Genomic DNA, 27,567 nt, shown 5'->3' with positions numbered 1-27,567 from the left:
TTATTCTCATGAACCCACTATATAACACTTGGTTTCACAGAATAATTGGCTGGAAGGAAAATTCCAGCATCCCACAGGGCTTTGCTCATACTTGTCCATTGGTCAAGTCCATCCATGATTGTGGTGGTCCATGGGCCTGGTTTTCTTGCTGTTACAATAGCCAATGGGAAAGTAGAATCTTGATTCTTCCCCCAGCTATGTGAAAAGAGATGGTTGAATTGAAATAGTATGCATTTTGTTCCAGTACTTGCAGAGTTAACTGCATATTGCTGTCCCACTTCTCCAGACTCTGGAGGTGAATAAAACTGCAGTTGAGTAAGTGAATTCCAGACAGAGAAAAATCTAAGCAGTGTAGTTTGCATTAGGATTTTACCTCATTTTATCTTTAATTCCAAGTGCTTGTTTTGTCCTTGTTTTAACCTTCCAGATAGTCTCGCTCGCTCTCTCACTCTCACTCTGTTTAAACTTCCGTAATAAACTACTGCTATTTTCTATTTTTGAAAACTCACTGGCCTGTTTTATTCAGACTAGATTGCTGGTGCTCTGTTCCAGATTGCTCCTGACTAATACTGCAACGCTGTTTGTGTGTAGGCGCACAGAAAGCAGGGTCAGACAGGTCTGCTGGCTCTGTTCATTTCTTTCATAACCAGCTTCTGTGCTGAGGGAATCCTGGTAATTGGGGTCACCCTACATGAGAGGCAGGGCATAGGAGGGCACTCCCCCTATGGGTTTGTTTCCCCTTCTTGGTGCAGCATCAAACCTTTTGAAGAACTGTCTGTATCAGAATGTTGTGCCTGTCACACTGTGAAATTCCTGGAGGCACAGGAAGGTCAGACACACAGGTTGTGTGCCTTGCATACAGGTCGTCTCCTCTCTCTGCCTGGCGGGCTCCACAACACCCTTACTGGATCACCACAGACTTGGAAAAGGAAGGGAACTATCCATACCTCTTGTTTCTCCACCTGTCAAGCTTAATGGCCCTTTTTAGCTAGCCTATTTTTTGTGTCAGAATGAAAAAAGGCAGAAGACACAAATTACTTACTGTAGTGTAATGCTATTAACATGATATATGGGACTACAGGTACTCTAGTATGACTTGTGGACTGCCACAGTATACCAAGTATGTTCACTGCAGAGCTTTTCTGCAGATGTAAAGTAAATGTAAAAAGCAGAGGAGAAACTTTCTAAATGCCAAGGATGTTTGCTCAGGAAAGCAGTAGAATAAATTTCCTCACCAGGTCATTTATTCACAGTCGACTTTCAACCTTTGGTTGCCTTGTTTGTTTGCTAGAGATAACCATACACATCCTGATTCAGCTAGGAAATATTTTTCACATGGACTGACAGCCTAAATAGTCCTTGTGAAATTCAGCCCGATGTTCAGTGTTAAAAAGCAAAGATGTTCACTGTTAGCAAGAGGCACTCTAAAGTGACTTTGCTTAAAGAACAAGGTTTTCAAGAATGGTAAGTATCTTGCAGCCCAATCCTATGCATGTCTACCCAAAATTAAGTCCCATTGTAATTAGTGGGGCTTACTCCCAGGTATATGTGAATAAGATTGCAGCTTTGGTCTTGTAAATCTAAAATGGGAGGGTTGGCACTGAAATTTCAAAACATCAAAATTTGACACGACATTAAAAGAAAACCAAATGAGCATCTATAAAACAAATTAAGGGTGCAATCCTAACCCATTTTCCAGCACTGTAATAAGGACAATGCAGCTCGGAGGTTAGGGAACAAACATTCCCTTACTTTGAGGAGGCCTCTGTGAGTGCCCCCCAACTGCAGGATGCAGCACGTGTCCCATTGGCACAGTTATGCCAGTGCTGGAAAGTTGATTAGAATTTGGGCCTAAATTTCTCAAGGGGTTGCTGAACAAGGGCACATTTGGATCAAAGGCATTACAAATGAGAAATTACACAAAAATAAATATTTACATTTTCCTTCAGTGTTTTTTACTAGACCATTGTGTGAGTTCAGGTATATGATTCCGGTTCTACAAAGATTCAAGCATACATTTCAGTGCCATAAGTAGCCCCAAACATAGTTAAATTAAGTATACCAGTGTGGTCAAATCTGCATTACAAACATAAACTTGTGGAACTGATGATGTGATGGAATGTATGAGAGCTGGTGTAGTGCTGTGGATAAGAGATGGGGCTCTTATCAGGACTTCTCTGGTCTGAATCTTGCCTCTGCATGAAATCACTAGGTCAGGTACGTCAAAAGTGTTTCATACAGTGGGCCAAATAGCATTCATGGCACCTGCTGAGGAGCAGAAGTGACATCGTTAAGCAGACAATGCCAAAAATAAGCACTTTGTTCTCATGTAAAAACTCATGAAGAGAAAATATGCAAATCTTGATCATATTTTCAAGGTATGGGAGAGCCCAATAATCATATGGGCCACCCTTTCAGCAGTGCCACTTTTGTGAAGGCATCATTTCACAGCTCAGCAGCTGAAAGGTGCTCTGTGAAGTGACATCTCAGCAGAAATAGCACTGCTGAAAGGGCGGTCTACGTGATCATTGGGCTCTCCATGGAAACATCTCCTTCTCTCACCTCTCTCCCCATAGTATTCCTTGCCCTCTGAGTAGGGTTACCAGATACAAATGGGACAGAGTGCCTGTACCTTTAACCATTGTATAGAAGAGGGAATTTTGACAGTGCAGCTCAACAGGGTTTAAAAAGCTGCACCTGCCAAAATTCCCTCTCTATACGGTTCAGTTGGCTTCAAGGATGGGCCACCCTGCTTATAGGGTGTAAGGATTACATCAAAACAATACTATACAAATTCTAAGTATTATTCTTTTGTGAAGATGTCAAGTTTTTTTATTAGATAATCTTCTGAAAAGGAACTAAGCTCCCACAATTATATTTTTGGAAAGTGACTGCAGCTGCTATTGAGAAAAACAGTCTGTGAGTTCAGGTTATCATATGAAATCAGGCTCTTAGATATTAAATAAATGCAACTTCAGATTTTGTTTCATTATATTATGGTCTCTTTTTTTCTGTAAGAACCTTGACAGTATATTCACTTGTGATTCTTTGGGCACAATCCTGCCCTTCACTTGAGCTAGGGCAAGTCCTTTGCACCAGCCCAGAAGGGTTGCAAATGTGCCATAGAGCATGTTTGTGCCTTCTTGGGAGTAAGCCGCACTGGCGCATGGAGGTGTGCCAGTGCATGGAGGCTGAATCCAGCCTCCGTGGCAGCTTCTGTGGCAAGCCTTGTGTTGGCCCAGCTGGGGGTGGACGGGGAGGAGGCGGGAGGAAGGCATTCCTGGGCAAGGGGAGGATCAGGCAGGTGGGGAGTGGGAGGTGGGCTGGGATCCAGCACTTATGCTTGTGCCACCTCAGGAGGTGGCACAAGGGTGCCTTACCCGAAGCTAAGGGTAAAAGTTTCCTCTTGCCTCTGGCTGAGCTGCTTTGGACCCCTATCCTGCTTTGGATACAGTGCAAGCCTCTTGGCTTGCCTGTTCCAGTGCAAGGTAAGATTGCACACTTTGTGCTTGCCCTTGTGAAGTTGGAATTGGTGTTTTATGATGATCTTTGGTTAGAACTAATAAAGTAACAATACAAAACGCATTCCCAATTTTAAAAATCCATTACATTTGGACTTGGTCCTTGCAAATCAAACACCTTGGTTTTTCCTCATTAAACCTAAACCTGATACTGAGTCTTGATTTAAGTTCAAACCTATCAAAATGCTAATCAGAATGCATCATTTTCGGACAGACCCTCTATTGCTTTTATAGGATTGCCTTAAGCGGCATTTGCACAATGTTGATTCACCAGGCAGGTTTGTGCTTGTGTAATGTCAGCCAGTAAGGGCCTACTATACTTCTTTGCTTAGCAACCTAGCTAGAAAATAGGCAGGTAAGGACTCATGTATGTTACATTTGCTCCTAGTCTTCTCCCTCACTTGGGAATTCTGCAGTGGTGTGGTGTGGGAAACACCCCTATAGGGAGGTAACAGCTCTGATCACTCAGGTTGTGTTTGTATAACCATGACAGTGATCCCAAGATGAATATATACACTGTATATAATATATGTATATAATATTGATGCAGGAAATAAGGCAGGGACATCCACTGGCATCAGGGCTCCCTCCACTGGTGTCATAGCTCACTTAAAACCAAACTGCCTAATTTGTAAACATTTTACTAATTTATCAAGGGATGCAGCTGGTCTGTATTCCAAAGACAACTCAATGTTATTAAATAATTAAATAAAAACAGGTACTCAAGATAGATATATTAAACATTTAGTTGGATCTCAAAAATCTAGACCTTGCAACTGCAGGCTATTCAGTAGTTTGACTTCAGTAGTTTGAAATATACTCCACTTTGTATTTTCCTCAATCATCAGTGCTTAGACTGCAAAAACATTTTCACTTCACTGGCAACTATTTCATTTCTGGGCCAAATGAAAGTGCTGTTCTTGAACTACAATGGTCTCACACCAGGTACTTCCCACAAGAACCTGCCTAGTTGTTAATATTTTCTGAATATCTTGACTTACAGATAAGAAACAGGTGGGTACCCAGGTCAAGGCTTTCTCCAAGGAGGTACCCTAACTGTGGAAATTGCTCACTAAACCAGCAGTTCCCAAACTGTGGCTCTGTGGTCCACCAGTGGGTCATGACTCAATTTTTGGTGGTTCGTGAAACTGACAGGGCAGATTAGGCTATGTGCATCAAGGGTTAAACAACCTGCTTTTTTTTGGGGGGGGGGGTTACTATTGTTACTCAATCACCATTATAGCCACAGAGACTTCAATGGCTGGTAAAGTGAAACTTTTTTCCTAGGTGGGCCCAATGCTAAAATGTTTGGAAACCACTGCATTTGGCACATTTGTTAGGCATTTACTTCATTGAAATGCTAGCTGAAAACATTTTGTTTATACAAACTTTTTGGCATTTAATTTATTGTGGAAGTTTTTACTGACAATCTTATGTTCTTATTAGCTGTGATTTGACCCTATTTATAGTGAAATTGTTCTCGACTGTTCAGATTTTGAAGTAGATTGTCAGAAGCAAAAAGGAAACTTTTTGTGCTTTGTGCTTTGGTTATAATTGTAACAGCAATCCAAGCTGTGAGGCATCATTTACTTGGATCAATTTTCCTTTAAACACTGTCCCACTGACTTTATTGGGACTTGGTCACGACTAACTAAACTCAGGATACTACCTGGTCGTATATTTTTTACAGTATTCACCTTATTTTAACATGCTTTAAAAGTGTCCATTTTTCATACATAAACACCAAAGTGTCCTTCCTCACAGTAGCATAGTTACTAAGAACCAGGAAGTTTCTAGGTCAATGCCTCACCTCTGTCATGAAGTCACCAGATGGCCTTAAGCAAGTCCCTCTTTCCTATCCTCAACCATACCCACTTGCAATATGGAGACAATGATTCTGGTTTGTAAGGATTACTAAAATGCTAGATAGAACTTTGAGCATTCTACAAAATTATATAAAGATTTTCATCACCATCCTTTCTAATGGATAAAATGGCAGTCCTATCATCACTTCTTGTAGTCCAAGACCAGAAAGAAGTCTTTGGGCATAAAGCTTACACCTGGTGTTCTTGGTTCAAAATTAAAATGGCAAGCAATCTACAACCCAGGATGACCAGATGTCCTCTATTTCCAAGACATGTCTTCTTATATAGCCTCTTGTCCTGAAAAAGAACTTCAATATCCTCCTTTTCCCTGTGAGTGGGCCCCTGCAGGCAGCACATAGCATATCTGTAATTAATAAATTGTATGTAATAAGTTATATGTAATATCGTTTTAGATTCAATAATAAGTAATATAGTGTTTAAATTAACCACATGAAATCAATATATGAATGTTTTCAGCTTTTATTTTGCTATGTTCCATATTTTTCATGGATGTCCTACATTTTGAGGCGCCTTGTTCTCTTTTGTGGTTATGACATCTGGTCACCCTTATCTATAACCAGAACACACACACACACACACACACACACACACACACACACACACACCTATACAATACTTTTAGAAATGAAGCATCAGTGTTTACACATTCTTTATATATTTAAGTGTGCTTGAACTTGCTGAGTTTCTGAAATCAGAGATATTTCATACATACATACATACATACATACATACATAAGACCTTTATTGGCATAGATAATGGAAATACAAAACAACAACCAAACATTAAACATTCAGAACACACACGCAATAAAATAAAACACTCGTAATCATCCAATACCCCCTCCCCCCATTCACCATAATATAGCGGAAGACCCAGAATTCCGTCCTGCCAGAATCCCAGAAACAAAGTTGGCAACCTTGTCAAGAGAGTCAGTTTCCTCTATGGAAAGAAGAGTTTGTAATTTAAATGAATCCTCCCAACCCTGCATTTTGTTCAGCAGTGGAGCCAGATAGATCTTACGAAGGGTATCATGGAGTGGGCAGTAAAAAAATATATGATGTAATGTCTCAAGACAATTCTTGTCACAGGTACATCTTCTTTCTGAGTAGGGAATGCCACAAAACCTGCCCGCTAGCAGAGATATTTCAAGGTGTGCAGTGTAATTACTTTTGCTGTAATGTGTTTTTAGTAGAAAGCAGTAGTCTTATCATGGTAAAACCTAAAAAAAATGATCAGGCTCTAATGTGGGGGAAGGTGGTCAGTAGTCTTCTCCACGCTTGGATTGAAGTGCAAAAGGTTGCATTTCACACAGCCCAAGCCTGTGCATGCCTACTCAGAAGTAAGTCCCATTATAGTTAATGGGGCTTCCTCCCAAGAAAGGGTGGACAGGTGTGGCGCCCTGCACCACACTCTTCTGTGTGGCCCCTTTCCTCCCCCCCCCCCGTGCCACGACTGCTGCCACTGCACACCAGCGGCGACCTGCCCAGGTGCTTCTTGCTTTTCCCCCGCACTGCTCAGGGGCTTCCTTTCCTGAGACAGCAGCAGCAGCAATCTTGGTAGGGATTTAAATTCCACCCCGGTAGTCGAGCCTCGAGCGCGATGCATGGCGGGAACTGTAGTTCCTCCGCCCCCTTCGGCGCGCTTGTGGCGGGCGGCCGAGGAAACCACAACTCCCCTGCCTCCCCGCGGCGGCCGCCACCCCGTGCGCGCAGGCGCGTTGACCGGGGCTGCTTTTTGAATCAGCGGCGTTGTTATTGACGCCATATTGCTGGTGTGGAGAGTCACAGAGAGACGCGAGACGGCTCGGCCGCGGTCATCGCTCGTCATCGGCGGCCCCCGGCCGGGTAGCCTCCCGTCGAGCCTCTCCCGCCGGCCGAGACCCCCTCCCGGACACGGGCCGGGTGAGATTGCCGCGGGCGGAGCCAGCAGTGCAGCGGAGCCGGGCCAGGAGCTCGGGCCGCTCCCTGGAGACGCAGGCGGAGCCGGCGGCGGCGGCTGGCGGGCGGGCAGGCAGGCAGCAGAAGGCCGAGGCGACGCGTGCGGCGGCTGAAGCGCCCGCTCCGCTCCCCCCCGCGCCTGCCGGACCCCGCGGCCGAGGAAGGCCGGGCCGCCCCCCTGCGCCCCCCGCCGCCCCCTCCCCGGCTCGGCCATGGCCTGCGGCGCCACCTTGAAACGGACTCTGGATTTCGACCCGCTGCTGAGCCCAGCCTCGCCGAAGCGGCGGCGCTGCGCCCCGCTGTCCGCCTCGGCGGCCGCCGCCTCCTCCTCCGCGGCCGCCTCGTCCTTCGCCTCGTCCCCGCAGAAGTACCTGCGCATGGAGCCCTCGCCCTTCGGGGAAGCCTCCACCCGCCTCACCACAGGTACGGGGGGCGCCTGGGTGGGGCTGCGGGCGGCAGGAGCCTCCAGCGCCGCCCGGGCCCTGGGGGGCGGCGGGTCGCGGCCCTCCTTCCCCCCTCTGGGGGAGCGAGGCCGGCGGGGGCCGGTCCTCCCCCGCTGCCAGCCACCTCCCTTCCCCCCTCCCGCTTGCGCCGCGGAGTCGGCACAATGGAAATGGCCGCTCTCGCCGCGGTGGGGGCGGGGAAGTGGCAGATACGGGAGAGGCCGCGGAAGGGGTGATAATGGCCCGAGCGGGGTGCGGAGAGGCGCGGGCTCGCTCGCTTGCTCGCCCCTTTTGTGCGCTGGGGGAGGAAGAGCTCTCCTTTCTGCCCCGGGAGACCGCTGGCCCGTGGCTGATCTGGAAGGGAGGGGCTGCCGGGGGTGTGTGTAGGAAGAGGAACTATGGCTGCCATCCTAGCCACGCTTCCCTGGCCTGGGAGAAAGCCCCATCGGCTATGCTGGGACTTACTTCTGAGTAGACAAGCATAGGATGGGGCTCTAAGGCCACAATACTATCCGCACTTCCCTGGGAGTAAAGTCCTACTATAACCAGTGGGGCTACTTCTGAGTAGACATACACTGGGCTCCCAAGGCCACAATCCTATCCACACTTCCCTTGGAGTAAGCCCCATTGGCTATAAAGTGGCCCCACTATAAAGTTCCACTATAGCCAATGGGGCTACTTCTGGGTAGACATGCATTGGATTGGACTCCCAAGGCTATAGTCCTATCCACACTTCCCCGGGAGTAAGCCCCATTGGCTATAGTGGGATTTCTGTCGCATGAGATTGGGCTCTAAAGGCCACAATCCTATCCACGCTCTCCTGGCGAAAGCCCCATTGGCTATAATGGGACTTCTGAGTAGGCACGCATAGGACTGGGCTCTAAGGCCACAATCTCATTCACGCTTTCCTGGGAGTAAGCCCCATTGGCTCTAATGGGACTTACTTTTTAGTAGACAAGCATAGGTTTGGACTCTTTGGAAGTGGAATCCTGCCTGGGAAAGATCTTTTCTCTCTCCACCTCTCTCCTTCCCCTCTTGCCTTGCATGTCTTTCTCTCCTTCCTCTTCCCCCCCCCCCCTTCCTGGTGCAGGCGATCGATTTGTTGCAGCCATTAACTCTGGGCGTGATAGTGTTGCCTGAGCCCAGAACGCTGCTGCCTCCTCCAGTTCAAACACCAGGGGAGGGGAGTGGAGCGGGGTCTGTCATCAATCATCCAGTGTAGGCCGCTGTGGCAGTAACAGGGACCGATTCAACAACAAAAGAATCCCCCCTTCCCACCTCAAAGCATTAAGTCTACCATTCTAGAGAGCTCTGCATAATAAAGCATATTGATAAGGTGTGGGTTATCTATAGGACAGGAGATTAAAGGTCAAGCATCTCAACAAAGAATGATTCATTTTTTTCTGTTTAATCTGTTAGATTAAAGCAGTACATCTTTACTCTTTCTTGACCCTTTTCTTCTTTACCTCCACCTCCAAAACAACCAAAGATATTTAGTAAATCAATTGCATGATCTGTATTCACCATTTCTTCTTATGGTATCTCCACGGTTACACCACAGTGCAGTTTCCAGTAACAGATCCTATATGAAATATCTGTGTCACATTCATAGTTCTCATTTTCAGGTATAAAACTGTATTCATGTTTTCATTACAGTTCTCAATACTTTGGGGGGAAGAGAGAGCAAGCAGGGTGTCCTGTTAAGTTGAACTTGTGTATTTGTGGATGACCTTAAGAATATGACCTTTTCCATGAATTGACATGATCATTTCAGATAGACAAATCTGCATTTAACTTGCCTTTGTTAAGTGCTTTTATGTACAGGAGATCTGTTGGGCCTATAACAGCTGTTCTGTGCAACCCTACTACTACACAGTGGTTGCAGAGGTCACAATTGTGTTTGTAAACACAATTCTTTGAGTTGATTCTTAAATCTTGCACACTGCCTTAAGCTCTTTGGTGCTTAGAATTTGCTACAAGTTATTATATTGTCCCAGCGTACATGCTGTACCATGATCAAGATATTGAATTCAGTGTCCTATTTAACCCTGATGCTTTATCACTTTTTAATCAGGTTATAAAACTGGCTGTTGAATCACTTGCTCCCTAAACACCTTTCTTATGAGTAGTTCTCTTGGTGTCATTGGACTGTATTGTGTGTCTTCTGGACTGCTGCTTAGTGTGAATCATAAAACAGCTGATGCTACAGCTAAATGCTACAATCCTATGCATACTTAATCTGGGAGTGGTCCCATTCACTATAGTGGAACTTCTGAGTAGACTTGCATAGGAATGGGTTCAAAGACAGAAGTGTGTGCAGGAAGAAAATTGAGATTTTAAATATAAATCAACATTTTGGATGGGTGACTGCTGGGAAGTAGAAATACTTAAGCTATGAACATGTAATATAAATAAGGGATTAAAAATTGATTAAGTGATGTGAACAGCTGGGCCTGTCAAGTAGCTGTATACAACTTTGAAGACAGTGATAGGAGCATATCTTCATGAACAGCAAGGTACTCCTGAAAAATCCTTATAAAGTAAAACTTCTCATCTTTGTAGACTTTCAACCTAGCCACAGTGTCATGTGAAATTTCTTCAGTTACTTACCACTTAGATTACGATCCTGTAAACATCTAGACATGTGCTGAATCAACTATAGATAATCATTTTAGATCAAGGCAAACAGGACCTAAAAGCGTGTTTATATTTGTTGTATGCAAGTAGTTTAGTAGAAAAACTGTCTAGTGAATAATTATGTTTAAAGGAAATAAAAAATCAGTTTACATGTTAATATTTGCTTCTGTACACTGCTGAGTGATCAGTATCATTAAATTGTTCAGTGAGTGCAGTGCCCTCAGTGTGATGTCACAGTGTTGTCATAATTGAATTTTCATTGTGTTCACTGATATGGACATTTTTAATGCAGAAACGTGCAATACCTGTCTGGGCACCCTGAATACCCTTAATATCCTGAATAATTAGTTTTTCTTCAGCCTTCTCCCTGCCAGAGTTGAGGAAGCTCATGTCACACACCTGTTCTACCCACATGACCTGGGCAGAATTCTTGCATCACCGTTCATAGTTGCTGTGTGTTTGTCCTCTGATTCCTGTTGTGGTATAGTGGGACAAGTTGTGTCCTCATGTCAGTGTGTCCTCATGTCAGTGCAGGAATCTTGCTAATTCCTGAACTGCTGTGTCAGCAACTGGCTAACCCACCAGACATTCTTGCATTTTTAGGAAATAGTTTGAGTCAATTTAGTATAAAAGATTGAAAATTTCCCTAAAATTAATGTTAAAAGTTGAATTGAGTCAACCATGTCGTATTATACGGTGAATAAAGATTTAGCTCTACTTCTCTCATTAAAACCTGATTTAAAATGTAATCTAAACTTCATGCAAACACTTAATATCTTCAAACTGGGTGCATGACACTCTTGAGAAGTTTAAAAAACTATTCTTTCTCAAAGAGAGGTGTCTGAGGGAAAATTTTTGCTTATCATAATAAAATGTAATAGTTCATCTACTCTTGCCTGATATTTGGGGTCAGAGACTGGCAATTTTTTGCTCCAATACTGCCTAAAAACTACCAGGACATAGGGTACAAAAATTACACAGGCCCACAAAATTGAGGGTCAGAAAGGTTTTTCCCAAACTTTATGGTGGTTTGATATGAATTTGGGGTGCAGATTCCAAAAATGGCATCCGTTTTTGCCTATCAGGTCTAGTTTTGGAGATATAGCATAGCCTCATTAGTGAATGGTTCAAGCAGCTTCCTCATGAGGAAGCCATGGTGTAGGCTAATTCACTAATGAGGCTATGCTGTGTCTCCAAAACTAGACGTGATTGGATTATGCGGAGATGAATAAATTAACAATTTTGCTTGGGGAGAATTCAACAGAAAACTTTTTGAAGAATTTGAGTCCAGTTATTGATTTTTTGAATCAGAGAGAGGATGGGGATTTGAGGTATTTTGGATTTGAAGATTGATTTTGAAGTATCAGTGGTATAGATTAATATTTGTTAATGTTTGGACTGTATGTATTTGGATTATAAGTATGGGAATGTTTTGGCTTCGCTCATGCTGCTTTATTAGAATTTTGTTTATGTATGTATTTGTTTTTCTATTTTATGTTTATTATAGTTAAATAAATAAATAAATAAACAGAGAAAAAACAAAACTAGACGTGATTGGGCAAAACGGATGCCATTTTTGGAATTACACCCAGGAATTGGTGTAAAGTTTAAGGAAGCAAAATGTGTGTTGGCTTGTGTTATATGACATAGGAGAAGAAAACACACTAAAACAGAAAGGAACAGTGGAAAGAAGAATCACCTTCTAGTGTTCTAGCCGTGTCGAGATTTACAGTATTTGAAAATATTTGGAAGAAATAATTTTTCTGTACCTGGTTGTTGGAATGAAACCACATTAAACTGATATTTTTATACAAGCAATACATACCCACTTCAGTTGGGTAGTATCTAAATGGAATGGTTTAAGTTGCCTTGTGTTAAATTGGTCCACCTTGTATTTGGGAGGTGGTTAGTTATAGTTAATAGGCTTTTGAAATGCAAATAGCATTAATGTGAAGCAAAAAAATCTAATTTTGGAGTTGGTAGGTGTGTCACTAAAAATGAAGCACCAGCTGTGTTGAGTGTAAGGTATAGATAAATAGGCACTCTGCTGGGGGAGAAAGGAAACAGAGTAAATATTACATCTAATAGTTTTAACATTGTTTGGACAGCTGCTGTGCTGCTTCATGTTGCATACTGAAAGGGCTAGCTTTATTTCCTCTTGATTTTCTACTTTTTGTTTAACTGGAGTCTTGTTGCAAAGGTTTTTCTGTAGATAAGTTGGTTAGGTTTAATTCTAGTACAGACTATTGTACCACTCAGGCTTTTAAATAAAGCCAATTTATTTTAAAAAACTGGCTACCATTTATAATGCTTTGATATTTGATTTCTATTGAGGCTGTAGGCTAAGGCTTAGTTCTTACTGAGCTGGTAAAGTTGTCTGGGCTTTACTAGGGTAGTAGTGGAGGAATATATAACTGAATTTTCCTGCATACAAAGTGCATTTCTCCATGTAGAAAACTAGTTTGTGGTGGCTTTCTTATTTAGCAGGGGGAAGACAAGTATCCCTATTCATCCCCAGCAAAGCATCTTTTCTAGTGGCTGTTTGCTAGTAATCTCTTTTTTGCTTCTTTTTGCACTGAGTCTTTTTGAGACAGGGAATTTTTTCATTTATTATGCCATGTTAACAACTCTGTGAGCTTCTGCTGAAAAATGGTATCTAAACAGTTCGTCAGAGGAGAGTTCTAATCTATTCTGATATGCTAACTTGGATGAAGGAACATTTACTGATGTGGCACCCACCTGCAGTCTGAGATGGTACAGCTCATACATGAAATTTACCACCTCTGTGAAAACTAAGCCAGCATTGTAGATCAATGAGTTCTGAATACGAAGCTCTTGCAAAATGTGTTTGCAGTGAATTCTAATATTACCTCTCCCTTATGGTTGGTTTGTTCATAACTTGAATTTGTATTTGTAAACCTAAGCCTTCTCAGAACATGTGCTATGACACCTGTTCCCTGGGGTTTCCTCCGAACTTCGTATTTTACAATGTTTACACATTAAGGTGAGAGCCGTGAAGACTTGCAAGTGGTGTGTAGTTCCTAAGATTTCTGAATATTCTTTCAAATAACTTGAAAACTATTCTGTTTTGGACAAAGTTATCATGATATCATCTCATAACATAGATATCTTGTTACTTATTTAAAAGTTGTGTATTTTAATTTATAAAATGTAGGCAAGAAACATTCTTGCAAATAGTCTGAACTTGGAACAGTGGAAATAGTTTTTAACATCTCCCATTCATGTGTCTTTATATTAATAGTCTCTGTCTTAACTCATTCTAGCAACAGGGAGTTTCTTTTTTCCTGTATGTTCACGTATGTTCTTGTCCCTTTTCTTACTCTTACAAAATTAAACATCTGCCAAACAAACTCAACGTGGTGGTGGATCCTACCAGTGGTACCACCTTAAGTTGGGGTGTGACCAGCTTGAGTCCCAACCCACTAATTATACAAGTGCTGTATACAACACAACACCTAAACTGCCACATACCCAGTCACTACTCAGTGAATCTATTCAAGGATAATGAGGAATGGATGGCATTGCAGTGTACTTTGGAAATATCAGACCTTGATCTTGACTGTTGCCATTTCAGATGCAGGTTGAAATTAGAGATGACAAAGTAATAGCCATAATTTGGTATGGAAGTGGTGTCACCCTTATTGAAATGAAAACAACAATTATTGCTTGCACTAGCTTTTGTTATTTAACAGACTTTATGCACTGTGCCAGTGCTGAAATCTGAATATATTCAACATTACTTTTGGGAGAGTTTGAGATTTGTTGCTCAGAAGAACCTTCCCCTGGTGATTTCCCTGTTTGCTTGTGGTGGTGGAGTTCTTTATATCTTCTCAGTCCTCACTCTGTACTGTCCTGTGCATATTAATAGAAAATACTCCTTTGTCTCTGACCTTCATGGTCAAGCAAAACTTCAAACATAATATTGAAGAATTTGAATGAGAAGCTCTAACATTAATCCCTTGAATATAAAGTTACTCTGCATAAGTTTGTATGCTAAATGTTTTCTTAGGATTGCCTCACTTGTACCTGTGTGAGACTGCTGTGGTGTTTGTGTGGGGGGGGGCATACTGATCTGATTTCAACACATGTTGTTGAATGCAGCAGCATACTGTCCATCTGCTGGAGTCTTTGCAGAATATTCCTTTCCTCTGTGTTGGGTATCAAGACATTGGAGGTATCCTTACCCACTTTGTACCACTTGAGTGTGTGTTAGGTGGTAGACAGGGGTTCCTGCCTGCCTGTTGGCATAAATGCTTCTTTCTCTTAGTAGTACCTCATTTAAAGTGGCAGAGTTCCAGGTATGCTAAACCCAGCAGTGGTAATAGATCTCAGGAAGCAGAAACATCAGATTTTTGAATTGCTATGCACTCAAATCCATAACTGACTTCCACCTGTGGTTGTTTTTTATATGGCCATGTTTTATTGATGGTTTTTTTGGAAAATCAATTATTGCAACTGTAACAGGCTCATTAAGAAGTGACCTGGTGCAGAAAGTAGACCCTGAACAGATACTTTAATCCCTGTGGGTTTGTCATTTCTGCTGTCATTTATGTTGGCATCCTTCAGTCTTGGAAGACTATGGTATCGCGCTCTGAATGGTGGTTCTGGAACAGTGTCCTCTCCAGTGCACAAAGCCTGGGTAAAGTAGATATGGAGGATAGACTGTTTCTCATGCAGCAAATCCCCCCTCTCCAAATCACTGAAATGGTCCAATGGAAAGGCAGAAGCCAGTAGGTCGCAGGAATTGCCAGAACGTGACTGTGTTCAGCCATGAACTGCCTCAGGGACTCCGGCTCCGGATTTTGCCTTGAGGTTGACTCTTGAAGCCTTTTCCATAATTGGATGTAGTCACAAGGCAGTAGAGAGGTCTGGGATCAGAGCTTTCCTTCTCTCAGATGAGCTGCCTTCCCCCATCTACCTGGTGGCTGTTTAGTCACCTCTTACAACAAGTACAGCCAAACTGAGGACCTGTTCTTATCCCATAGCTCCCAGGGGTCATTGCAGGGCAGTTAATGGTGGGAAGAGTAGTCCTACCCCATCCTAATAACCATTGGGAGGTGGTGGGCGAGGCAGGGTGCTTCAATCTGCACCATGTAAATCTGTGGTTATTTAACTAGCTGCTCTTGACATGGGCTGCTGACCAGAAGTAGGCACCACCATGTTGTTTGACAGTCAACAGAATTACCAGACTTGGTCATGGTCATTGGTGGGGAATTATCATTCATTCATATAATGTTAAAATAGTGTACAGTTTTCAAAAATAGGTAAAGCAGAAAAGTGGTATTATTTGCAGCTAATTAATAATAAATTCAGCCCACTTTGTATTTATTAATGTACTTTGCTGCCACAGCTACATCAGTCCTTTCTGTTTATTGTTGGTGTCCTGAAGTGCTATAGTTGGGGGGAACGGGGGACTTTTTTGCATTGAGAACTCATATAAGGCAAGACCCTTGAACTGTGTACAATAGATACTGCTAGACCAGCTGATGCATTCCATTGCTCATAGTAGTTTTGGGAGTTCCCTTCAGGGTGCATGTAGGGAGATAGCTTGCTTGCCTGGTGCTTAAAATGCAACAGAACTAGAGAGAAAGGGGATTTCCATCCTTACATAACCATTGCGTTGTGGTTTAGCTCAGAGGTGTCAAACATAAAGCATACAGGCTGGATGTGACCCACAGAAATTATCTGGTCCTCGGGTTGTTCTAGCACCAACAACAACTGCTGTCATTGCTGAGCTATGCTGAGGTGTCACTGGTGAAAGGGCAGGCTGCATGATAATTGGGCTCTCCCATATCTTGAAAATATGATCAAGATTTGCATATTTTCTGTCACTTGCAGCAAATGGGTTCTTAAATGAGGTCATCCCAGTCTAATGATGTCACTTCCTGCTGGATGACATCGCTTCTGTCCCTTAGCAGGCATCATTAATGCTATTCAGCCCACTGTATGAAATGAGCTTGACATTCTTGGTTTAGCTTGACTGTGTGTATATGTGTGTGTGAGAGAGCATGCTTTTTTCCACTTAGCAGACCATGAAACATTCTATGCTTGATAAGAACACTCTCTCAATAATTAATTGGCCAGGGTGTCCAGGCCTGCAGAAAGTTTCTGTACCTGAATCCTGCCCAAGTTCCAGCAAATTGCTTCAATTGTGCAGTTTCTTGATTCTCAACTTGCAGTAGGAATCATAGTGTGCTCTTATGAGCAGGGGAAGACATGACCTGAAAGAATTAGACATCTGGTTGAATTTCTGTGGCCCGTTCCCCCCCTCCGGTTTAGTGGGTTTGTCTTGTTTCCGTTGCTTTTGGGTAAACTTGCTTCTCAGTCACACTAGTAAGATTTTGCAACCCTATCAAGGTTCACCCAACCCTCCTATTGGCTGAATAGAGCAGGTACTATTTTTTTTACTGACTGAGATGTCACTTATTGCTGGGCTCTGTGAAGCCTAGTGTACCCAGGCAGGACTCTATTCCTGATTAGGACCCCCAGCATTGTTGTCAGCTCATCTTGGTTTTCTCTACTGAGCTACAGACGTCAACATTTTTACTATGGGCATGTTGCTGACTCTGCTATTTGTATCTGTAAGTTGACTTCACAGTTGGCAAACATGCACTTCTGCATAGCGACTGAGGCACTCCTGCCTCCACTGCTCCCCCTTCCCGTGGTTACATAGGGATAGGAATTCCCTGTCTAGTTCTGTGCTGGCAGCTACCACTAACTAGTCTCAAGAAAAGTTTTCTTGGTCCAATAAAAGTTGTCATTGGCGAAGTATAAAATTGAAACATGTTAGCATTTGACAAATGTGAATAATGTGCTTTTTGGCCTGCTGCCAGGAATTTTGCCATGTCATTGAATTTAAACTTAGATGTGCAGTATAACAGAAAGTACAAAGTACCTGCTGAGGCACATAGTAGTAATAATATTAGTGAGATAGGTAAAGGGAGATTAAATTTGATTTTTGGAAAAGTAAAATCAGCTTCTAGTTTTTAAATTGAATTGCTAACAGTAATACCTAACAAGGTATCCTTACAGTCCATCTAATTTTCATGCCAAATACGTTTAAATACAATGCCCTGGTAGAATATTATTAATTATTATTATTAATAATATTAAATATTATTAATATTTACGATGGAATGAGGATGTGTACTGAAGCCATAAATGCACACCATTAGTTAGAGGACTGGATTGCTGGAACTAGCATGCTAGTGACCCATAGTTTTATTTGTCTTTTGCTTTCAGAGCATGATGCAAGGCATCTGAAGTTAACTCTGCCCTTAGACTACCTGCTTTGATATCTTTGATAGCCTGTTAATTGTGTGCACTATTCAGATAGTGAGGGTGCATGGTTATGGGGCTATCTTCCTTTGTAGATTTCTGTGGTTTGGCAACTTTCAAGAATAATGTATTGTTTAAAAAACAGAAAAAATGTTGAATACATAAGTGGCAGGTCTGAACTAGCATATAGGAATAAAAGAGGTTATATGTAGATTTAACCTATTTGGGATCTGAATTCAAACATGTGAATGAAAGAGAGAGAACTTTTTTCTAGACTAGAAGCTTACATTTTTCAGCCTTCCAAAGTGCTGTTATCTATTTCAGAGTTAATATTGATAATAGTAATAATGATGATTGAGATGATAATAGCAGTACTTATATACCACTTTTCAACAAAAAAGTTCACAAAGTGGTTTACAGAGAAAAATCAAATGACTTAGTTATAAGTGCTTAAATTATGAACCTGACACTGAATGTTTACACCAGGGGTGCTCACACTTTTTTGGCTCGAGAGCTGCTTTGAAACCCAGCAAGGCCCGGAGATCTACCAGGGGGAAGGAAACGTCTGACAGACACCCCCTTTGATGTATGGAGCCCCTGCTGGACCAGGTCAGAGGAGGCCCACCAAGTCCAGCTTCCTGTGCCCCACAGTGGCCCACCAGATGCTTCAGGAAGCACACGGGAGGCCTCTCCTCTCTCCCCACCCCACATACTGGGGGCAGCCACAGATCCCCCTAAGAGGCACATGCCCAGCCTTGCTGCACTACGGGGGGAGGAGCTCCCCACTCCCCGCCCCCCAAACTCTTTGTGGCTGCGCCCCGAGACCAGCAGGGAGAGGGAGGCGTTGCAGGTCCTCCTCGGAAGGGTTGGGAGGCTTCCCCGTTTCCATGGAGAGGGGCTGTGCGTGCAGGTGGCAGGCAGGGGAGACACTGCTCCCACCAGCCCTCCTCCTGCAGCGGCGGGGGGGGCCAGGGGGGTCGTCTCACCTGTCAGCCCCGACCGAGAGCCGCAGCGGCCGCAGCACTTACCTCTGGGCTCCTACAGGGGCGGCTGGGTCGGGCATGGCTGGGCTGGGTTGGGCCGGACCTGACTGGAAGGGAAGCGGAGGGTCACTCGGGGCCTCCCGCGGCAACCGCCATCAGAGCAACTCCATCTCGAACTCCCGCCCCTCTCCCCTTCTGCTATGGAGCCCCAGGAAGTGCCTCAGTCCAGTGCAGCCCAGCTCCCCCTCCCGCCGCCCCCCACTTTAGCTCCTGCTCTTCAGGCATGCAGCACCATGAAACTGATGAAACTGACTAGAGTCTAGTAGGTTTTGTCAGTTTTGTTGTGGCATGCCTGAAGAGCAGCTAAAGTGTCAGTTTCAGTGTCAGTTTAGTGTCAGCTAAATATGTCAGTTTCGTCTAGTCACTAGACGAAACTGACATATTAACAGTTTGGAGAGACAGGGCTCCGCGATCTACTCATTTTGCCTCGCGATCTACTGGTAGATCACGATCCACCTATTGAGCACCCCTGGTTTACACAATCAGTACCTGCACATTTTTAATGCAAGGTAAAAGAGTGTACCTAATGTTGGCAGTGTTTTTTAAAACACAGATAATGTGCGCATATGGGGGGGAGAAAACAGGGATGTGAAGGGATGTTGTGTGGCAGCCAATGGTGCAGCTGTATAATTTGACTGGGAAAGCAAAACTGAGACAAGGGTGAAAGTGCAAGCAATTTAGTGTTCAGAATTCAAAAAGGGAATTCAAACTGAAATTAGATAGAAAGCTATGGCTAGCAGTCGGGCACAATGAAGAAAGCTCCTTGGAAGAAGGGGCTGAGTAAAAAAAGGGAACTTATGGTAGATAAGGGATATAGGGAGATTAGATTGGTTTCCCAGAAGAACCTGGGGAGAAGGAAGTGGAGGTTTTTGGTGTACAGTAAAAGAGTGAACAGGGAGAAAAGAGGGGAAGGAAGAAAGAAAGGAGACAGATTCAGGTTGTGGTAACAGGGTGAGGTTTGAGGCAGTTTTCTGTATTCTAAGCCAAAAGCTTAGAGGTTTCTAGGTCAACCTAGAAACAAGCCTCTTGCAGTGCAGAAGCTAGTCTGCCATTGAACAAGTGCTCTTGACCAATACTCCAAGCCTCCAAAGGAGATCTCCTTGGTTCAGAGTATTGGCTGGATTGAGCCAATATGTCAACACTGGGAGACATAAGAAACACTGGGAGACAAGGGGCTGCTTTGTGGATGCAACCACAGTTGTGGGTTGGTGCATCACCTGTTTTAGTAAAGTGCAGTGAAAGTTCTCCCATGCCTGGCATGCAGAGAATCTAGGTGGCCTATGGTGGTTTTAAAAATATTTATATACCACTTTTCAACAAAAAGGTCCACATAGTGGTTTACAGACAAAATGGCATAATAAATGGCATCTTGTCCCAAAAGGGCTCACAATCCAGAAAGGTGAGAAACAATGCCAGCAAAGACACTGTCCTGGGGTGATGTTACTCTCCCCTTGTCAAATACAAGAAGAGCATCACTTGTAAAAGTGCTTCTTTGCCCAGTTAGCAGGGTATATACTTATATTTGAGAAGAGAGTTTCACCAACGTGTCTTCGGTAGAGGGTGGCACAAAGAAGGCTTTTTCATTATGCATGACCTTGTGTGCTGGGTTAGCATATTTGAGTCCCTAGCCTGAGAGGCAGCAAGAGAGAATTGGAGAAATTAGGGAGGGAAGGGGAAGTTGCTTCTCTTGCTTCCTGCCCTGTTAGGTTTGTTTAAATAGTTTCTACCCTGCCTTTCTTCCCCAAAAAAGAATTACAAAACAGTAAATGCGAAATAGAGATAAAAATAATACATAAATACAATAAAAGTTGACCACTTGTTGGTAGATTTGGGAGATGTATTGCTAAGTCTGCTGTGAAAAGTGTGCTTACAATAGACGCATAGGCTGGTAAGACTGTCAGCAGTAACATATAACCTTCATGAAGTGGAGCCCATGCTGTGTTGCTTTCTCTCTCTCCCCCCAAACCCCATACAGCTTTACTGTAGTCTCACTGTGGGACAAATGTTGCAAAGCTAGCAGTCTGCTTTTTTTCTAAAGCAGGGCAGGGAGAGGGCAAACAGAGAATGTCCACAGGTACTAGGTTTTGCAGATAAGTATCCCAATAGAGAACAGTTTTGAGAATTGCCATTAGATCTATGACAGGGTAAAGGTGGAGACTGAAAGGGTCAGACGATATCTGGTTAAGTCAGTTATATAGATATGTCTGTAGGTTAGTTAACTAAGGGTGCAATCCTAACCCCTTATGTTAGTGCTTTCCAGCACTGACATAAGGGCAATGTAGTTCTGAGGTAAGGGAAGAAACATTCCTTTACTTTGAAGAGGACTCAGTGAGTGACACCCAACTGCAGGTGATTTGCACCGCTGGAAAGCACTGGCATAAGGGGTTAGGATTGCACCCTAAGCCTTTTTATACTAGCATGCATGCAGTACACAACAGTGATTTTCACAAAGGTGTATTTGAAGAAAGTGCAAAATGCACAGAATTGTATTTGAGTTTGGTCACTGTAGCTTCTTCTGCTTATGGAAGGAGCATTGTACTCCTGCAAGGACTCCTTGTGCTCATGGGAGACTCTTGTGTGGGTGGTGTTTCCTCCACAAGCAGAAAGAGCCTCCAGTGATGGAGTTGTGCTCTATCTGAATTTCAGGTATAATCCAGACTGTCATGCAAATACACTCGGTTATGAAGAAGATCCATGTTTGGCTCTTGATACTTTCCCTGTTTAACTTGTGGGAGGGGGGTGCAGAACACTGCAGAGCCATACTGCATGGAGTTTACACCTTTAGTTTGAAGCCCTGCCACATTTCCTAATGTCCCCTTCCTCCACCATGGCTAGGTGGCTTCCTCCAACATCATGCTAGTTAAAAAGAAAAAAGAAAATCTTCATGTTCTTTCTAACTTGTAGTCTGGCCCTAACTTTGAATGGGGAGGGCATGTGTGATTCCATTACTTCCTGTTTTATAGAAGAAGGTAATGGTGCTGGGAGATGATGCAGGAGAGAGGCAGTGGGCACAAATCTTCCTAATCCTTTTTCTGTGTGCTGGGAATTTGATTAGTGTGGCAGCTGTAGAATGTTAGGATCTTAAAAACAAAATTTCATTTTATGTGAATCAGTGGAATGTTATAAACTGCTAATGCTCTTAGTGTAATTGGCTAACGTTTTTCTACTTAAGTTAGGAAAAGCAATTGAAGATCTACTTTGTTCACTGTATTAAAACTTGCATGCACTTCAGTTTGTTAAATTCTACCATCTTGGATTTGAAATCTGCCCAGGCAGCTGATTGCAGAAGCAAAGTTAATGTATTTTTCTTTTTCTAGAACAAATCTTGTACAATATAAAACAGGAGTACAAACGCATGCAGAAGAGGAGACACTTAGAAAACTTTCAGCAAACAGATCCTTGTTGTTCTACTGATGCACAGTCACAAGCATTTCTCCTTACTGGACCAGCTTTGCCAGGTGAATTTTTTTGACTAAAATATTTGTAGCCCCACCCATCAGCTCCAAGAGCAGCTTCTACATAAAATCATTTAATAGAAAATGATGGGGTGAATACTGATTTTAATAAATGGACAGGCACTCAGTTGGAAAGACCCTTGCCCAGAGAAAAACAGTCACATGGAAGTCTGTGGACATCAGTAGGACTTGGATGCATCTACCTTTCTCTAGTTTGGAATGAGGATTTTGCAGATTAAGCCTAATATGTTTCTCAAAATGTCAGTTAGGATATTTTATACATTGATCTACAGTATAATTTGAGAAATTAATCATTGATATACTTAAATATTCATAGGTACTTCCTCTGCAGCATCATCGCCACTGAAAAAAGAACAACCTCTCTTTACTCTCAGACAAGTTGGAATGATCTGTGAACGCTTGCTTAAAGAATGTGAAGAGAAAATCCGTGAAGAGTATGAAGAAATCTTGACCACAAAACTTGCAGGTGTGAAATTACAGTGATGCCATTCTAGGTGGTAGCAAACTCTTGAGAATAAGATCTGTCTCGTGGGCAATAATGGCAACTTATCTTTGTTCTATGGGCTATGTCAGAAGGCCAGATGCAAGTGAGGGCACCAGGATGAGGTCTCTTTGTTACCTGGTGTGCTCCCTGGGGCATTTGGTGGGTCACTGTGAGATACAGGAAGCTGGACTAGATGGGCCTATGGCCTGATCCAGTGGGGCTGTTCTTATGTTCTCATGAATTGGCTACGTTATGCAGGCAGGAAGGCAGATTCTTGACCTGTAAACTTACAGTGACATATATGCACCAAGTACTACCTCCGTAAAATATGTTAGCCATGTTTTTGTCCTTCTCCTTAATTCTGCACAAAAGTGTTTGCTTGACCATATCAGTGTTTCCATCAGTAGAACTATTTGTTGCCTCCAATCAACTTGTACCTATGACATTTTACCCATAGACTCTGTTTTAGGGCCTTTCTGCTTCAGTGAACAGTTTGGGCAAATGGCTGACTTTAAGACTTGATTATCTGTTGGCTAAATGGGAATGCCATCTAGCCTGGTAACATATCACTTGACTAGGCAGGCTGCATGGGGTCATAGCGCTATATTTAAACAAAGACGTATTTTAATGAAGATGCAATAGGCAGGTTTTTATATTCTATTGACTTGATGGTAATCTAGCGAGTACTGTCAGCCCTGATCACTAACAGCAAACCTTATTTTTCTATTCCTGTAACTTGATCATTCAGTAAAAATGAAACTGGGTTTGTTTGAAAAGTGTATTGTTTTGCTTAGCTATATGGGAATGTTAGTTTGCAGTAAATGAACATTTAAAGGGTATGTACTTCTTGCAGATTCCTCTATGGCGATACCTGGGGCGATGATGATTTCTTGATGACTGGGGCATTCTGTTAACCTAATTGATAAGAATTTTCAGCTGAGAAAACGGAATGCCAACTAAATCTTGCTGCAGAGGGCAGGGTGATTGAGGGATTAGGTGGTGAGGAAGTAGCATAGGAGCATAAGCATGGGCAAGTATACCTAGGAAAAATCAGACCCTTTCTTTATGGTGTAGTTGAAATATTTGATGGTTGTGTATAGTTACTCATCGTTGACTATTCCTTGATTACAGAACAGTATGACGCTTTTGTGAAGTTCACGCATGACCAGATCATGCGACGATATGGAGAACAGCCTGCAAGTTGTAAGTATTTGAGTTTGCATTTGATGGCTGTCAGTCAGTATCTCACTGTTTTGTGTGATGACGTTTCTAGGAACATTGTTATGTGATAACATGAGGCAGGTGATAATTTTGAATTGACTTTCTGTATGCTTAGAAAAGTTTCAGTTTAGTAATAGTTTTGAAAACTTGTGTTACATTGTCATCTGTAAGCCCTAATGTGCTGCTTTCTTTCTTTTTTCAGATGTTTCATGAATCATGTTTTCTGCATATGTGGGCAGCCCTGAAACCCTGTACTATTGTTGCAAGCTGTCCTTTAAAGACTTGCAACAATGCCATAATTCCCCCTCCCTCCCTCCCTGTATACACTGGTTATTTCAAGCTTTTGTCAGTGGCAACCACTCTTATGCAGCAACTGGTTTTGGAGTGCTCCCTGATGTCAGTACCACCTGGATGTGGACCTTTGCTACCTGTTAATACCAGTGGTCTCATTTGCTGTATCATTACAATTTGGCTTATGTTAATAAGTTTGAAAAGTAAAAGGATTAAAGCTGGTGTACTAGAACTCTGCCCTTCACTGGTTGTGTAAATAAAAGTGTAGAATGACACTTCTGACTGAAGTTAGTGTGGTTTTCATAACTGTGCACTGCAAAGCTGTAATCACAGTTAAATTAGAATGTAATCCCTGGACAACTTTAAGCAAAATAGCCCACAGTACTTCCTGTGAAATAGTGAAGGAGGGCATTTCTGTATTCCATGACTTTTTGGGGGGTTAAGAATGGGTTTATATAATTTCTCATTTTTGTAGTTTTTATTTATTCTATCAGTCTTTAACAAATGTTTATTGCTGCAATTTTTCAGTGTATCATTGTTTTACTGCCCTTGTAGTACTGGAATTTAGTTGAAAGAATAAAACATTTACTTCTAACCTGTTTGTTTTTAATATGCAGGTGGCATTTTTGCCACTATCTGAATAAAATAGTTATGACCATATTAAGTGAGAATGTCTACTTACTAATAATGTTTAGCTCAGGGAGAAAAGTTATTGATGTGAAATAGGTTTAGGTTTTCCCTCAATTGTAATTGATTAAAACGCAGACTGCTGTAGAGGTATACTTATGTAACAGACCAGAAGCTGATGACAGTATTTTGTAGGTGACTCACTGAACCTCCTGTTACAGAAATATGGACCAAAAATGTTGCTTTTCTAAAAAAACTGAAGTTTCAAAGGCTTCATTAGAACCTGCTTATGTATTGTTTTGGCTGCTCCCAGAGGTATGACAAACTGCGGTATCTGCAGCATCATTACACAGAACAGTTTCAAGATTAATAGGTAGCGATATATGCTTCTGTGGTAGGATCCATGGCTGCTGCAATTTCAATCAGTATTCACATTCATGCCAACAGCAGGATGGGTTATACTTCCTAATCTACAAAACATGTTGTCCTCAACCACCCCACTTGGTTTTTCTTTTGTGTGATCAAAGTAAAGTAATTGTATGGTGCTATCATTTCTTTTTCAAAAGGGATAAGATTTGGTAGATGTGTCATCTGCCACTTACAAAGAACAGATGTTTTATATAAATTTGGACTTTTGTTCCTTTTTATTCAGGCTTTTAGAGATTAGAATCTTGAGAATGGCTAGCCATGTATGGAAAGTGCCATGGATGCCTAAATTTCCTGAAGATGTCCCATACTCACACAGACAGAAGCTTTCTTTTGTGTGTGCATTTTTCACTTAAATGGATTTGTTGAATTATCCCCTACATTGTGGATGCAGCTGACACTCTTAAAAGGTTGCTCTAAACCAGGGGTGCCCAAACCCTGGCCCGGGGGCCACTTGCAACCCTCTAGGCCTCTCAATGCGGCCCTCAGGGAGCCCCCAGTCTCCAATGAGCGTCTGGCCCTCTGGAGATTTGTTGAAGCCTACACTGGCCCAACGCAACTTCTCTCAGCGTGAGGGCGACTGTTTGACCTCTCGTGTGAGCTGTGGGATGAGAGCTCCCTCCACTGCTTGCTCTTTCACATCTGTGATGCAGCAGCGGCAGTTAAGAAAAGGCCAGCCTTGCTTTTTGCAAGGCCTCTTATAGGCATTGAGCTATTGCAAGACCTTCATACATTCATATAAGTTCATCTTTAATATATTCATTTATGTAAACTTATGTAAATTTATTCAAATTTTCAATGTAAATTAATTCTTTATTTCCCTGGCCCCCGACACAGTGTCAGAGAGATGATGTGGCCCTCCTGCCAAAAACTTTGGACACCCCTGCTCTAAACCTAAAACTCTTTAAACATTCAAATCCTTTCTAGGAGCTTTTTTACTGGCACCTTCCACTTGAATACCCAATCCCCACGTTGCAGTGCATTCTGCCATCCTGTTAGGGCAGCCATTTTCAACAGGTGTGCTGTGAGTTCAGGGGAGGGTCATTTATTAGTAGAGCCATTGGGCATGTGAACCCCCCACAAACTGACAATGATGTGTTGACAATTTTAGAGCCTTGTCAGTGAGACAAAAAAAGGTTGAAAGTCAGTGTCAGAAAATGGCAGAAGCAAAATGCTCTCATTGCACAGAAGGTTCTGCTGTGAAGAAGAGCAGAGTGTTTTTTTTCTCCACCCTGGCTCAGTACCTTGCAGTATTTGGTATATTGAAAATTGCATCAAGCACTTTGACACTAACCTAGAAGATGGTCTGAAAGCATATGCTACAATTTTCTGCTGTCTGTTTGGCCCACGAGTGTCAGAGGTGTTTGTTTCTGATGAGTAAGATTGACTGTAATCCTAAGTCTTACTGAACACAATTACTTAGTAAATACTTTTCCAAGACCTCTGCTTGTATATCTAGCAACTATAGGTAGGCTGCTTAGAAATAGTGAAATGTGGGGGATGTCTTGAGCTTCACTGGGTAAACTATGGATGTGTGTATGAAAAGCCTAAGATCTATACTTCCTGAAACATTTAAATTCTTGCCTGAACGGGCAAAGGGATAACTGCCTGTAGGAACTCTGTCACTATGGAATAGCAAATCTTTCCACTACATGCTACTGGGCTATCTATTATGCATGCCATTTTTTCCTGTAGGAACCTTAATCTTTGCATGTAAAATGAAGGAAGGAAGCTACTTGGTTAAATAAGCAACTTGCTTTTAATACTAGAGAAATAAGATGTGTAAACTTCCTTGTCTTCATTTTCAGTAGTTAGACTTGGGCCTTAGCACAAATGAAGCATAAAACCATTCCTGTTAATCTTTCCAGACAAAATATTTTCATTTGCCCTGTACCCTGTAGCTTTTTGTGGAATCAGATGAATTTAAACTTTTTTAAGCCCTCCTAGTAAACAACTTGCTTTCACATTCTGTAGTTTATCAACTATTAATCAAATTTGGAAATCCTTTCACCATAGTGAGTAGTTTGGCATTGCCTCAGTGTGAATAAGCAAAACAATTAAATTTCCAGAGGCCCCACCTATAGCTACAGGTGGATCTGGTTCAACCTGAGTCCTCCAGGGCAGTGCTTTGGAATACCTCAGAGTACCAATTTCAGTCCAAAAAGGCACAACTTCCCACGGGAATAAGAAATGATGTTTTAATATCTTTTTAAGGCAGGGACCTCAGAATGCCTTAAAAGGCCTAAAAATGTCATTTCCAGTTTCCTTGGGAAAC

At 42.6% G+C, this 27,567-nt stretch overlaps 1 protein-coding gene across 2 annotated transcripts; it reads left to right on the top strand.

Moving 5' to 3' along the window:
* Positions 1–7,143: 7,143 nt before the first annotated feature.
* On the top strand, positions 7,144–24,899 carry AKIRIN2 (akirin 2). Of its 2 annotated transcripts, XM_066610041.1 has the most exons (6): positions 7,144–7,652; positions 7,698–7,768; positions 22,085–22,225; positions 22,560–22,709; positions 23,859–23,930; positions 24,151–24,899. In XM_066610041.1, exons 1-6 carry the CDS (start codon positions 7,558–7,560, stop codon positions 24,159–24,161), a joined length of 540 nt encoding a protein of 179 aa, XP_066466138.1. In that variant the 5' UTR covers positions 7,144–7,557; the 3' UTR covers positions 24,162–24,899. The 2 variants fall into 2 exon arrangements, with proteins under 2 accessions (XP_066466138.1, XP_066466128.1); XM_066610031.1 differs by having other exon boundaries at positions 7,144–7,768.
* The last annotated feature ends 2,668 nt before the right edge of the window (positions 24,900–27,567 follow it).

This window comes from Tiliqua scincoides, chromosome 1 (genome assembly GCF_035046505.1).
Source record: "Tiliqua scincoides isolate rTilSci1 chromosome 1, rTilSci1.hap2, whole genome shotgun sequence".
NCBI classification, from domain to species: Eukaryota; Metazoa; Chordata; class Lepidosauria; order Squamata; family Scincidae; genus Tiliqua; species Tiliqua scincoides.
This window is presented reverse-complemented; position numbering and strand designations above follow the sequence as displayed.

What these genes read in the sequence shown, in the direction of transcription:
- AKIRIN2 (XM_066610031.1), top strand. Translation starts at nt 7,558, where the DNA reads ATGGCCTGCGGCGCCACCTTGAAACGGACTCTGGATTTCGACCCGCTG. An exon ending in CTCCACCCGCCTCACCACAG is followed by an intron (nt 7,769 to 22,084) that starts GTACGGGGGGCG and finishes TTCTTTTTCTAG; the next exon opens with AACAAATCTTGTACAATATA. An exon ending in TACTGGACCAGCTTTGCCAG is followed by an intron (nt 22,226 to 22,559) that starts GTGAATTTTTTT and finishes AAATATTCATAG; the next exon opens with GTACTTCCTCTGCAGCATCA.